General features: G+C 38.0%; 2 protein-coding genes across 3 annotated transcripts in view; both read right to left on the bottom strand.

Moving 5' to 3' along the window:
• Positions 1 to 14,622, bottom strand: part of LOC144643695 (DENN domain-containing protein 5B-like) — a 32,989-nt gene extending 18,367 nt beyond the window's left edge. The window contains exons 1-13 of one of the 2 annotated variants that reach the window (XM_078503019.1): positions 14,472 to 14,622; positions 12,744 to 12,853; positions 11,620 to 12,319; positions 10,635 to 10,822; positions 8,824 to 9,841; positions 8,312 to 8,392; positions 7,845 to 7,914; positions 7,364 to 7,445; positions 6,343 to 6,384; positions 4,322 to 4,429; positions 2,389 to 2,541; positions 1,234 to 1,345; positions 256 to 385 (exon numbers count right to left, since the gene is read on the bottom strand). In XM_078503019.1, coding sequence (XP_078359145.1) covers positions 256 to 385; positions 1,234 to 1,345; positions 2,389 to 2,541; positions 4,322 to 4,429; positions 6,343 to 6,384; positions 7,364 to 7,445; positions 7,845 to 7,914; positions 8,312 to 8,392; positions 8,824 to 9,841; positions 10,635 to 10,822; positions 11,620 to 12,319; positions 12,744 to 12,853; positions 14,472 to 14,565 — 2,888 coding nt within the window. In that variant the 5' untranslated portion in view covers positions 14,566 to 14,622. The remainder of the gene's footprint in view (positions 1 to 255; positions 386 to 1,233; positions 1,346 to 2,388; positions 2,542 to 4,321; positions 4,430 to 6,342; positions 6,385 to 7,363; positions 7,446 to 7,844; positions 7,915 to 8,311; positions 8,393 to 8,823; positions 9,842 to 10,634; positions 10,823 to 11,619; positions 12,320 to 12,743; positions 12,854 to 14,471) is intronic. The other variant, XM_078503020.1, reaches the window with a different exon arrangement.
• The window catches only part of LOC144643725 (tachykinin-like peptides receptor 99D), a 140,252-nt gene continuing 128,361 nt past the window's right edge, over positions 2,751 to 14,641 (bottom strand). The window contains exon 2 of the mRNA XM_078503065.1: positions 2,751 to 2,845. The gene's annotated coding sequence lies outside the window, so the exon portion shown is untranslated. The remainder of the gene's footprint in view (positions 2,846 to 14,641) is intronic.

Here is a 14,641-nt window from a genome sequence, read left to right as displayed (position 1 = left end):
ATCAACTTCAACGGACCAGACTTATAACATCATCGACTGACAACAACTTTTCACTTGACTCTGAAGATGACTTCCTCTAAGGTTGTCGAAACCTTAGTCGCCAACAACAGTTCTTCTCAGAACTATTCTCACCCGGACGATCACACTATACGACCTACTGATACTCCTGGGTTTAAACCATTTACTATAAGTCTGGTTGCAGGCTAGCAGGTCACCTTTATCTTTTGTTTTGTTTTTTATACTTTAAAGGCATACCTCATGTCAGCTAGCACAGAGCTGATAGTGGGCTGTTGTTGAGACAGCTGAATCGCCTGCAGCATGTTTGAGATGTCTGGTGATGTGCATCTCCTTCTCAACTGACTCTGTTTGTCTGTTTCCATGGCAGCTGAAAAACCAACCAAAAAAATGACATATTACTAAGAAAATAAAATTTCTGGGCATCCACCCCCTAAAAAATCACATTTATCATTTAGACATAATGAACCTTGCAGTTATGGCAAGACATGTGTCACACAAAAGAACCTAGCTTATGACCTTTCTCACCAGGCCCTGGTTGTTAGAAAGCTGGATATCGCTATCCCCAGGATAAATCTCTATCCAGCGGATAAGTGTTAGCAATTTATCCGGTGGATAGCATTATTTAGCTTTCGAACAACCGGGGCCAGGAGTCTCCCATGAGTGGTAAGAGTGTCCAACTTGTATCTGGAAGGTCATGGGTTTGATTCCCACTGGGAGCTCAGAAATTTTATTTTCTAAGTGATTTCAATTTGAGAATGCTTCTTCATTTGTTTCATCCAAGTCGCCAATCCACGTATCAAATGACAGCATTATGATTACACTACAGTTGAACCCTGTAAGTGGAAGGCCTTGGGACCGGAACAATTGTATGGACAATGGTTTGAAGAAAAAGCCTAGCAGTCACTTGTTACTGCTTGTTATTCTCTTTCCTCTCGCCGTGAAAAAAAAAAAAAGAATGCCTGATTGCAGGTTAGTTTTTCTACGACTTTCAACATTGTTTATATATTAGACTCTTTGTTTGTTAATAAGTGCTGCAAATTTAAAACAGGTCGTAGAAAAGTAGGAGGTAGTTAAAAATATACTAAACACACAAAAATAGGTATCCCCACCCCTTTTCACATAAAACCCCCACCCCACCCCTGACCATAACAACTCTTGTTGGTTGTTCCAAGCAACTACAGTGCTTTGTTTTTAATGACCTGTCTACTGCCCTACCTGTCATGGGTGAGAGACTGTTGGTGTCTTTACTATATGAAGGACTTTCTTCTACCTCTTCTGTACATTCCAGTTGAAAAGCTAGCAAGTGTGACCACACAGCTGATTTACCCTACATGGTACAAAACACCAGACATAACTTATTAGGGAATTTGTTTAAATATCAATCTGCAATACTCCTGGATAAAATAAATAAATAAATAAAAAAATAAATGTGTTTATAGTGGTCATGCAGTTAGCTTCATATCTCTACGAGATAGCTAGTTTACAGGCATGCCACTGAAACAGAGGAAACAAATATTTTTAAATGAACATAACAAGGTTAAAAATCCCAACTGGCATGACACAGACCGGTTGGCTATATACAAAGCGTGGTCGAGGATTTGAACTTAGGACAACCGAGAAACAAATCCAGCTAGTGGCAAGGGCAGGTCTTGAACCGGGGACCTCCAGATTACAACACCAGCGCCGCAAACCACTCGGCCACGCCTGCCTCCAAAAGGATGAAAAGATAAAATCTTTGCTGATCTTTATTGAAACTGTGACTCCTTCCCAGGGCTTTTTCCTTGATAATTTGGAACAGGCTGAACCACCTGTTCCAAATTTCCAAGGGAAAAGCCCTGGGAACAGGATTGAAAGACTACATCACGCCAAAGGGCCCCATGGGAACTGGAGATTCTCCTGGCTTGATTTCTGTTTCATTGAGCACATTCAAACAAACTGCTTTTACGTGCATAATACAAGTGTGTTTTGGCAATTTCACCTGAGACGGTATTTACGTAAGAATGTGTGTTTCCAGAAAAAAATCCACAGCCACCCACAGAGCGTAATGGAAAAATCCAGAGGGAAAATGGTCTCAAAGGCAAAGCTTTTTAAGGAAAATATTAAGCTACGTACAGTTACTCGTTTGAACCCAGGAGTTAAAGTATCAATAGTTCGCATAGTGTCTTGGAGACAGTAGTTTGAAGAAGAACTGCTGTTGATGACTGATGTTTTGACAAGCTGAGCGGAAGTCTTCAGAGTCAAGTGTAACCAAGAATTTCTAGTGGGGCAGTGGCGGGGGCTCAAACTGAAAAACCCTCTGAAGGGAGACTTCAGATTTTTTTTTTTGCTGTGAATTGTACCTTTCCATCTGTACTACTCCTTACACTGTACCTCTCTTGTCTGCAGTCCATGGCTCCAAACCCTTTCTAGCAAATCACACAAGCTGGCTATCAGTGTGTTCTCCTCCACTCCTGACACATTAGCATCAGAGTGTCCAAGATCCACTGCCTCTTGTCCCATCTTCTGCACTAGAATTTTCTTTGTCTAATCAGAGTAAAAAAATTAAAATAGTCCTGTTTGTAAGTGCAGTGAGGATCACAAGCTGGCCTTGGCCTCTGTAGCATGAAAAAACTGGTGAAGGAGTAGCAATACTCCTGATAACTTCATGATACAGAATCAAAAAGCTCTTCGAGCCACAATTTTTTCCCAAGTTACTGAATTTTTTCATTCCTTGAAAATATATGAGCAGCAGGTGATTCAAACATTTCTTTGATGCACATGATAACAGATAAACAGCGGAATGTCTATACACTGATATAAGTTATTTTCGTCTCACGTGACTTAGTATCTCTGATTAGCACACTCGTGTAGGCATCTGACTGGGGAGTGAGAGGTTGCGAGTTCGAATCCCAGAGGAGACATTTTTTTTCCTTTATTTTTTATTTAACCTGTAGCACTAAAATGGTTTGTTTATTATATCGCTCCTTAGGTACGCATTGCAGAATAATTTACATGTACGCCATTAAGTAATAACCCTGTAAATAAATATATTCGAACATATAGACTGATTCAGGCACAAATGTAATTGTGCTGTTACATCTGAAAAGCTTTTCCTTTTCTTGCGAACAAGCAGCCTCGGACTCGATTTTAGCCAACACTCTGGTTTCTAGATAGATCCATCGTTAATGAAGCTTATGTGAAACCCAATTTAGTTTTCAAATGCTCCTACATGTACAAGCAGCCTCGGACTCGATTTTAGCCAACACTCTGGTTTCTAGATAGATCCATCGTTAATGAAGCTTATGTGAAACCCAATTTAGTTTTCAAATGCTCCTACATGTACCACGCTAGCTCGGCAGATATATATACGAAAAGATCAATCGTTACATCGCTTTTGTGGCTCTCAATGTCCACTTTTTCAGCGGGCGAATACTTTCCACACATAATTGTCAGCTGCATTTTGTCCTTTGCTTTTCGGTCCTTGTGAAACCCCTTTCAATTTCAATTTAAAAGGCCGCCTTTATACGACCGCCTTGCTACACTCATTCTACTATTATATCTGCTGGTCAGTGGAGTTGCAAAAAATGTTTACAACCAACCAACCAACCAACTATGCGAGTGCTGTTCGATCGGCTAACCACTAAACTTCCTAAATTAAAAATTCAGTCATAAAAATGGGTTGTAGTTATGAAGCTTAGCAAGCCATTTTAGCATGAACTATTCAGTGGAACCCCAGTAACGAACAACTTTCTTCAGCCAGACCATGTTACTTCAGGGTCCCATCCTATTATCCCTCAGCTTATGTTAAAGTGGCTAGGTCAGGGCATTTTAGGTAATTCTATTTATTTTCATTAATTAAGAGCTGTAAACTTCAAATTGGCAGAGCAAAAGTCATTTATTGGCAAATCAGGACCACAAAACAAACAAGGATGATTTTCGAGCACTGTAAATGACACTTGCATACAGATTGAGATAAGCTTGAAAAAAGTCCAGCCGACTTTTTTCAAGTTTACCTGAATGCAATCCATTTTATTCTTCTCGAATTTTACCCATCCATGCCCCTTTTCGACCTTTCTGTGTTTCTTTTTAGTTATTCTACAAGCCCTCATTGTGATATTTCAGTTAATTCTATGACCAGTTGGTCAGTGCCGAAATTGCCTTAAATTGCGTGACATAACCTCTTTTAAACCTCATTCAGCTTTTCTTTTCCAAATTTTTAGGGAGCATCCTATAAATTTTATAAGGTAGAAATCTCCCCCCCCCCCCCCCTCCTGTAAACCACCCTGATCCATCTTATTCATTTGAAGTTCTAGCTACTATTTACCTTCTGCCTGCATTCCTTGAGCAGTTTCTGAATGAAGCCTGTTTGAGTAGACTCAAGTGCCATGTCTCCAAACTGAGAACTTTTGGCTTTTGTCTCCTGCATATATTTCTAAAATAAAGACCAACAGTTTTTAAAAGCTTAAAAACATACATGACGGATGTCAACATTTTTCAGCTTTTCTTGGGGTGGATATGGATAGTACATTTTCTGGAACCACACATACAAAAACATGTATCGCATACTTCATACTGACACAGTCGTGTGGAGGGGGACAGGAGGCAGGAGCCCGGGGAGAAAAGGGGTGGGAAGCGGGAGAAAAGAGGGCCGGAAGCGGGAGAAAAGAGGGCCGGAAGTGGGATTCCTAAGGTGGCGGGAACCGGGAGAAAACGACTAGAATTTTGCAACATTTCGTTATATGCAATAGGCATGGGGAAAAGAGATGGGATCTACCACAGAAGGGGCGGGAAGTGGGAGTAAAAGGTACGGGAAGCGGGAGTAAAAGCTACGGGAGGCAGGAGATTCAGACCCCCCTGTCCCCACCCACTCATGTGGGTGTTTGATGTTCAAGAAAACATGTACTAGTATTAATATTTAACCAGTCATTAGTTTATTTTACATGTAAACCTTAATGCTACAACTCATACATGAGTTGTAGCACATATTCTTCACGAAATATGACACATTCTTCACAAATACATACAGCATGTGTGTACAAGATATACTAGATTGGGGTAACAAAGGGGGGATCATGATCCCGTTTCACGCACAAATTGTAACCAAATTCACATGTCACATATACTTAAAACAGCAGAATTCATAAAAATAAAACTTAAGGTAAAAGCTGTTAAAAATTGATTCTAAATGTTTTCGATCTGTTCGATCATCATCAGAGTGAATTCATGTTTCATGTGTCTTTTCTAGCTATATTCATGCATCACGAACTAATTTTTGCCCTATTTTCACAAGTCATGGTTTAATTTTTTCCCCTTTCACGTGTCACACATAAACCCTTTGCTACCCTCAGGACTAGATTTATATTTTCCAATTACTGGTATCTTAAAACTTAAAGTAAACAACAACCTGAATGCTGGGATTGATTCTTAGTTTAAAATTTGAAATTAATTATTAATATACTTGACTTGCATTGTGAGGAGTAAAAAAATTAATTTGAAATTCCAACTTATAGCTACTGTACATGTCAGACAGGTGTAAAATTAGGTAATGATGCTTAACGTTTCCATTATCATTGATTTGATAGTCCACAGCACAGATAAGCTAAAGTGTATATGGCTGAGAAATAATTAACAATATTATTATACAGCCATGTACACTGTAGCTGATCTGAAGAGGTTAGCAGGAGAGGTTACATGTATCAGACCAAGCAAATTATTTTATGCTTGCATTGTGAGGAGTAACAAAATTGATGTATAACTTAATTACATTTATAGCTACTGTCAGACAGGTGTAAAATTAGGTAATGATGCTTAAAGATTCCATCAGCATTGATTTGATAGTCCATAGCACAGATAAGCTAAAGTGTATATGGCCGAGAAATAATTAACAATAATTATTATTATACAGCCATGTACACTGTAGCTGATCTGAAGAGGTCAGCAGGAGAGGTTACATGTATCAGTGATCAGTCCAAGCAAATTATTTTACGCTTGCATTGTGAGGAGTAAAAAATTGATGTCTAACTTATATGTATAGCTATTGTCAGACAAGTGTAAAATTAGGTTAAAATTCCATCATAGATTTGCAAGTCCACAGCACAAATTAGCTTCAGTTTTCATGGCTGAGAAATAATTAAAATTTATTACACAGCCATGAACACTGTAGCTAATCTGAAGAGGTAAGCAGAAGAGGTTATTAAATGTATTACTAGACCAAGCAAATTATTTTTACATAATTTTCAGTGGTTAGGAGTTCAGTGACAAAATGCTACAGGCCCAGATCCCAGAGAGCACTGTACAGAAGCTACATGTTAATCAAAATGTAAACATTATTTACATGTACTATACCTTTATGCTTGATGCAAGTTTATCTCTCATCTTCTTTCCATCCTAAACAAGTCAATTGAATAATGCAAATTATAAAACTTGATACTTCTATCAGGTCCCTTAAAAATGCCAACCTTGGCCCAAAACATGGTTTAAAGCGCACTAAAACAAATTTTTACTATGGAAAATATTCCACAGACATCGCATTTGGTGAATTAACACAATATCAGGTCAAAAATTATGACCTTGTGATATGATATTGAGCATTCTTGTATTAAATGTCACCACACCTAGTGGGGACCAATATCACTTCCAGTAACGCCATCCACATGAATCAAAATGCATTTACAGTGTACATTGTAGATGTTGCATGTAGATGTGAGTAAATGCCAGTTTATTCAAAGTAGATAGAAAAAAGGGAAAAATTACATGTACATATTTTTTTTATATACAGGTGTACATCTGTCCTGTAGAAACTTTCAATTCATAAAAAAAATACTCAACTTGGTGCAGTGAAAAAGGTGGTGTGACTAGATAATACTGTCAGTGGAGACACATTTTCCCTGGCTGAATTACATTCCAGAAATATTTTTGTGCTTAACAGGTCATGCAACATTGTATACAATAATGTTTAATGAACCCTATTCAGGGATGTAGCTAAGAGAACACTAAGCTGGCTCATCAACAAGCACAGCCAGCTTTTCTGGCCTTGGCAGGTCAAAAAGTTTATTAACTAAGTCCATGTTTTCATGTGAAATTTAAGCGGATTTCAGTTCTCTTTTAGCCAGTAGAATAAGCTGGCAGCCAGCCCTTAGCAACATCCCTACCTGTGCTATAGGTTAAAACAAATTCTAGTTTAACTTAGAAATGATTTCAGACTAGTAGTTTGTTTGATTTTTATAATAAATATTTTCCTTTGTCCCAGATTTATTACCTGTCTTTTTACCATATTTTGTATTACCCTAAGATAAAGAAAACACTGATTTTACCAGTACTTAACTAGTCTGTAAACTTGTACAATTTGGTAGCAAATGTTTCAAACCTGAGTTGTATTAAGTAAAATATGCTCAGATTGCTGTTGTTGGCGACTCTTTCTTCTCCACTTCACTTTGGAATGATGTCCACTAAAAAAATAAAAAAAATAATTTATATTTATTTACTTATTATTAAACTTGAGTCTTACAAATGTGCGAGGCAGCTAGGCATGCAAGGCAAGGCAGCAAGGCATGCGAGGTGAGGCAGCGAGGCATGTTAGGCAGAAATCCCTACTCCAAATAAAAAGGCTAACCGCAAGCTACCCAAGCTAACTGATGGCTAACTGAAAACGCTCGCCACGCTGCCTCACACTTTGTGACATTACCCCTAAACACAAAAGTGTGTGTGAGCTTTAGCCACAGCTACATTTAGTTGAAGGGGTTTAGAAATACACAAACTCAAGGACACTAAGCCAAATATTTATTACCTAATGTTCAATGATGTGCATAGCATTTCTACTGGTAGAATTGAAAATGAAAGCTTTTTACCTCTTTGCATTGAGTCCTTCACATAAAATCTCTGTATCTAAAGTCATGAAGTATCCACTGCCATTCACTGCTGTAAGTGATAAGCCTTTGTTAATAGTTAACTTAGCAATGAAGTTGATGATAGATTTCACCATCACAAATCAAGACTACATGCACAATGAAAGACTACATGTAAGAATAGCAGCCCATCTAACTTTAGGGCCTGAAGATGGCATTTTAATGGGTGCCCACTTAAAGCAGGCCACTACGCCGGGTTACTATTGACCTAACTGAATCGTGGGGGGAGGGGGGGGGGGGGTACTCCTGTATGTGAGGGACAGGGATCGCTTGTCAACAAATTTGAATTAGACCCCTAAAGGCAACCAATTGGGACATGGCTTAAGCTTTTTTTGACGCCTAAAAGTTTTCATTCCTGATCAGTTTTTAATTAGTATAAGTATAATTAAGAGATATCAATGAAAACGCACCTTTCTTGTCTGAGAGTTGTAGCTGATGGGGCTGAGTTGCCATGTGATCCACAGAGTTGGAACGGCGCAAGAGCACTTGGACTAAAAGAAGAATATTAAAAGAATATACTGACAGTGTCGTGAATAGATGTTATCAACTGTAATACATGTATTTGGACGCTCCAAGGAATCACCCCACCCCCACCCTCACCTCAATTCATCCCAACCCACCCCACACAACCCCACACAACTCACCTTTGGCTTTGTTTTAAAAGTAATTAAAAAAAACTGCTTGGTACATTTTAGGGTTGTCTGTGGGCTTTTGAGTAGCAAGTTCCATCCAAAAAGTAGGGGGCTACAAAGCACTCAGAACTTGATAACACACACTCAGAATTGACCTACTAATATAAATATTCCAAGAAGCCGGCACAGTATTTGGAATAGCAGGTGAAATGCGCCGGTGCTGGCTTATTTTGACAACCCTGACATTTACAAAATAATGTAATAAAAAACATAAAATTTAGAACACTCACTTGCATTGTTAAGGGTCATACATTTCTCGTAAGATGGTGACCGTGTGACTCCAAGTCTTGTCTTTAATCTCTCCACACGCTGGTCGAACACAGCTAGTCTGGGATCAGGATCCTCCCAGGTTCCCATTATTTTCATATCAATGAAGCTCGCAAACATCTGTGTCTCAGTAAAGGGAGAAAGAAAAGGCAGAAATTGCTGTGGTTGGTCAGAAAGGAAAGAAGCTTTGTCAAAGTTTTGCATTTGCTCCCTGTTTGACGTCCAATCTTCCAGGTCTTGCTGAGGTTGAATAACAAATGATTCGTATTCCAACAAAAGCTGCGTGAATCGATTTGCAAAGATTTCTCTCACAGCAGTGTTCAATTCATTCTCATGTTGTTGACTTCGTGAGATTTCTTTTGCCTCATCCCCAAGGATAACTCCATTATCAGTGTCAGCAAATTGTTGAAGTTGAGTATCTGAAATAGATTTTTCTAAGTTGGATGCAACAGTTGAAATGGGGGCTATTATGCCTGTTCTCTCTGCAATTGCTGCGATTGCTTGCAGTCTCGGATTTTTTGCAACATCCAAACAAGTTGAGGATTTTGACTTAGGTACTTTAGAGTCAGCAGATCGACGCACCTTTATTTTCTGAGATCTTTTTGGTGAGTCCTTGTGTTTAATTTTCTTAGCTTCAAGAACAGGTGAATTTGAGCTGGGTGATCCTGAACGAGGCGACCTTGAGCTAGGTGACCTAGAGCGAGGTGACGCCCGCGGAGATCCAGAATTACTTCCAGTTTCATAATCGGAGCTGCCATTAGCAGTTTGAGAGAAATTGTTGTCCTGTGGAATTTCTAAAGAGTTTTCTAAGCTGTTAAATCCACTTCCTAGTTGACTTTCATTGTCTTGAGGTAAGCGCACATTAAATCTTTTAACAGTGTCATTGAGTTCTTCAATCAGCTCTTGCTCATCTGGAAATACTGGGAGATCCTCTGGTGTTGTTACTGTGCAATTATCTATGTCTACTAAGCAGAGAGAAGCCTGTGAATATAACAAACAAATTAAAAAATGTTACAATTGAAATAATTTTTATGCCTGATTTCTAATTAAAAGGTTAAGGTTAAGTGTTAAAAGCAAAATCTTGCAGTCAGTTGAAAACATTCAATTCTGTTCAATGCAATGATTTTTTTGGGATAATAACTTAACTCACTGGCGAACATGAAACATACACCATTTTAAAAAAGGCACTGGAGGGGTCCTCCACATCATGTTGAATATCGGCTGATACTTAGACGACGAGGACGACGCTGAGTTGGCTAAAATCAGATGATATTCCGCAAGATTGAGCAGGATAATTGTTTTATTATTCAAAAGATTGCCAACGAAACACATTTTGCAGACAGAAAAGCTGTAACTATGCAGCACTATACAAGGCTTCGGATGAATCTTCGCAACCTAAGTATATCACAGGATATCTGTTATGTACGAATAACAGATATTAATGACATTTTGACCAAATACATGGGCAGCGCGTGCATTTGTTGAATAATAACAAGGGATAATTGACAGTTTTGGCTGCATTTATCATGTGATAGCTACTTAGACCAATCACATGACTGTAAGAAAAACATTTATGATGGCATGTAATTGGCAATAACATACTTTTTATTAATGATATGTTGATAAACGTTGGGGGTTACATGTACTATATACATGTAGTCTACATGTATAAAGAGTTATAAATGAACACATACATCTTTTGAGATCAAAGCAAAGTTTTCCATTTAATAACAATAAAATATCCATAAATTAATGTGATAATCAAAAACTGCACCTCAGATGGCAGAACAAGATTCTTTTTGTCTTCTTCAGAAGCACAAAATATTCCCATTAAGAATGGCACTGGCGCATCAAGGAAATGAGACAAAGCTGCTGGTAGAATAGGAACATACACATGTTGCCAAGAGAAAGGAAATAAAACGGCTGTCACACTCTCAGCTACCAGCATGAACTTGTGGAAATCTGTTAAAAAAAAGAATTTTAAAAGGCTTAGAATGTAAATGTTGAATGGACAAAAATATTGGCAGATGAGAGAAAGGATTAACTGGTATTTAATTAATTAATAATTTAGCTAAATCATTTAGTAAATACTTATACTGCAAAAGTGTTCATTTGCACATTTTAATAAAGGGTTAAAACTATGCCAAGTCTTACAACACTGCAATTTGAACACCATGCTAATCTTAATAATGCTGTATGAAATTATTAATTTACAATGTACAGTCATGTCAGATTGGTGTCTTATATTTGCAGACTGCAGACTACACTGCAGCCAAAGAGTACATATTACATAATATTATGCTACCATAATAATCATTACTAACAGTATATATATAACTGTACCATTTTTGAGAGCTTACCATAAACAAGTAAAGTAAAGTGCTATTCAGGCTAACCAGAGTGTTATTTAGGCTTACTGGAGCACTATTCAGGCTAAATGGAATGAAAGTCTGCAAGTATGTCCAGTCTACAAATTTAAATGAGGCCTTACAAGGGGTTTACTGATGTCACTTTGTTGCTCGATCCCAATCCACCTGTTGCTTTTTTGACCTCTATTTGGTGAGGGAAACGTTGTTGCTGTTGCAAATATACACACTTTTATTGCTAGTTTCTATTGGCTGTCGGTGTTCTGGAACAAGATTGTCGCTACTAGCATTAATTTTTTTTTGCTATTTTGGAGCAATGCTGCCTGTCACCAAAACCCCTTGGAAGACCTCAGAAACGTCAGACATGCATCGTAGATTACCTTCAGTACTCACCATTTGATAACAGAAGTATTTGTTGTTCCAGAAGAGTACATGTAAACAACTTCACAATGTTCTCAACACCAAGCAAAGTAAAAAGCTCTTTGAAGGAGTAATCAAACAGAGGAAGCTCATTCACGCTTGGTCTCTGACAAGTTACACTCAATTCACTGCAACTAAATCTCATTGTTTTTCCAGGCGGTGGCAGCGGCACCTCAAACAATAAGTTATAAATGTATGATTCCAATGGAAGTGGTAGATTTTCTTCATTCTGCACGGCATAATACATCTGCTCCAAGAATGCCTTGCCAGCAGAGATAAACGGTAGTGGCATTATGATGCCGATTGATTTCGAAACTAGAAGAGTGTCTTTTCTAACATCAAAAGATCTTGTGTTAGAGATATTCATAATGTCAGAACTTGCATTTAAATGTTCACTATAACTTGGTGTTTCCACAGTACCAAGACTGTTTGTTGTCATAAAAACTGGTGATTTTGAACGAGATCTTGATTCAGCAATGGCTAACTCAGCATCATGCATTGCCTGTAGAGTATCCATGGCTTTACAGATCTGAGCGTCTTTGACGACTTCGTAGAAGGTGAGTGCACAGCCATAAACCCTCGAGCCATCTTCCCGAGTGATGAGGAAGGAGTGAAAATATGGTTCATGATTTTCAGAATCTATTTTGAATGTGAGTCCCTGAGGTAAACAAAGCTGAGAAAAAAGAAACAAATACAAAAACATTTTTTAGAACAGTAACAAATCATCATTTTATTACTATCAACTTGATCTGCTTTCAAAACTTCTAAGAGCTCTGAATGAATATTCTTACATAAAAACAAGCAAAACAAAACTCTGGGTAGTTTAGGGAACTGTATACAGTCAACTCTCTCTAAGATGGACACTGTAGGGACCGGTTCCAACTGTCCATCTTACAGTGAGTTTAGTTACAGTTAAATGACTGAAATCTGGCCCTATGCCCACTTAGGGCTTTGGCCATAAGTCAAGTAAGTCAAGTAAATGACTGAAAAACGGTAGGGATGGGACCAACACCAGGTAGACCACGTCCATCTTACAGAGGTGTCTGTCTTAAAGAGGCATATGTTAAGAGAGAGTTGACTGTAATCAGCAGCCTTACCATACGGACAGCATCTTCATCAAAAGGATTCCAGTCGACATTTGATGGAAAGTGCATCAAAACCTTAGCTTTATAGGAACGTTCCAGAGGAGATCTGTGCAAAGAGTCGCCTATATTGTAAATCAGACAGAGAACATCAAAGAGTGTTAGACATCTTGTGGTGAATTTTTTGAGGGGTAAAAAAAGGAACTGATACAGAAATATGATGAACAATGCTCTTGGCACACTATACTGGAAACTCCTCACACTGCCAAAACATACGTCATGTATGCCGCACAAAAAACACACTGTACTACTGTGCACATGCCTCCAAACCAATCTCTGACTGCTGGCACTGTTGGTGCTCTTTGTTGTAAACTCATTTAAACTGCATATTTATATTTAATGCATCAAATTTCAAACAAGCCATAAAATTTTGGGGATAAGTTGTGGAGAATTTTTGTAGAGATTTTCTGTTGTAAAGAACTTTAATTCCCTGGGTTAATTCAACTTATCCTGAGACGGCAAACAAAGGCAAGTTAAATTTGGATGAGTGAATTAATTATGTGCACTGTATCACTTGTCTAAAGGATGTTTTGCTCTTTTAAAAGTCTTTCACTACAAATCAAGTTAATTCAAGATAAGAAAAGTGCTCACTGCATGTAAATACATGCAGATTAGACAATGTACTTTGGAGCATGACAATGCACATGTATTTGAATCATACCTGTACATACAGTAACACAATAGATCACATTGATTTACAGTGTATTTACAACTTTGACAGATCTATCATGGACATAGGGTAAATAACAATTTAACCAGCACATCAATAAGCTCCTAAATACAGTGAAATTTTCAAGGGGAACCATAACAACAATGGTGAATCAATATATGACTCTAAAAGAAAGGTCATTGAAGCCAATATTGCTCAAATATTAAGTAATAGCTAGAAGTGATTCTACCTTGATCTGGAGTTAGATAATTCAAAGGACTACAACTCAAATATAACTTAAAGTACAGCAACACGTTTTGGAACCACAAATATTTTGTGCCAAGATTTACACACTGAGATGCAAAACATGATTCGATGTGATGTCACCATGGGAATAATCTGTGAAGATGTAGGTACAATTCCAATGAGCTACATGTATGAGTATCATCTTGCAATATGAAAACTTACATCTTACAAGTGAAAATTATCCTTGGGGAATACAGCACACAAAACAAAACAAAAAACAAAAATCCAATCTCTTCAAGGCAAAATCATTAAGCTATGAATTCGGCTGGATATAAATCTTGCAATCGAACTGAATGAATTTATTCCCAGAGGAACAATGTACATGAAGTTTTGGGCACATTATTGCTTTGCGTGCTTGATTTACAGTGTAGTAACGTTACGTTTGAAATAAACATTAAATTGCTCATTTACAGTAGAACTAGGCGGATGTGGACACCTAAAATTGTACTGTTATTGACGTTGCCGTCACAGCACGAAGCTGGGATAAAAATACACGATAAAAACATTCTAGAATATGTTCCTCGTTCTTAAAAACCGTACTTTGAAACACAGATACTCGATCATGGAAAACCTCCTAAATTTCGAGTTTGTTAACTGCTTGCAGTTAATTGTGATGCAGTAAATTTTACGCTTAGAGAGAAAAACAACAAATCACATCTGCCGTCGTTTTCTGCAAACATGACACATCGTAACAGCGAAATAAAATCGCATGGAAAATGCTCACAAACCTGACAACTGATCCGCTTCAAGCCCAGTCACAAGATCTAAGCCACTGACTACAAAGTAGTCCGCAATTCTCTGGCCAGAGCTCGAGGAAGACATGTTTGGCGAACCAGAAAAAAAAATACTTAACCTTGAAAAGCTGCCATTTTCTGTGTGGATTCTTATCACAGGTGAC

This window comes from Oculina patagonica, chromosome 2 (genome assembly GCF_052425735.1).
Source record: "Oculina patagonica isolate OP01 chromosome 2, crgOcupat, whole genome shotgun sequence".
Classification (NCBI taxonomy): Eukaryota; Metazoa; Cnidaria; class Anthozoa; order Scleractinia; family Oculinidae; genus Oculina; species Oculina patagonica.
Note: the sequence above shows the minus strand (reverse complement) of the source record. Positions and strands in the feature narration are given on the sequence as shown.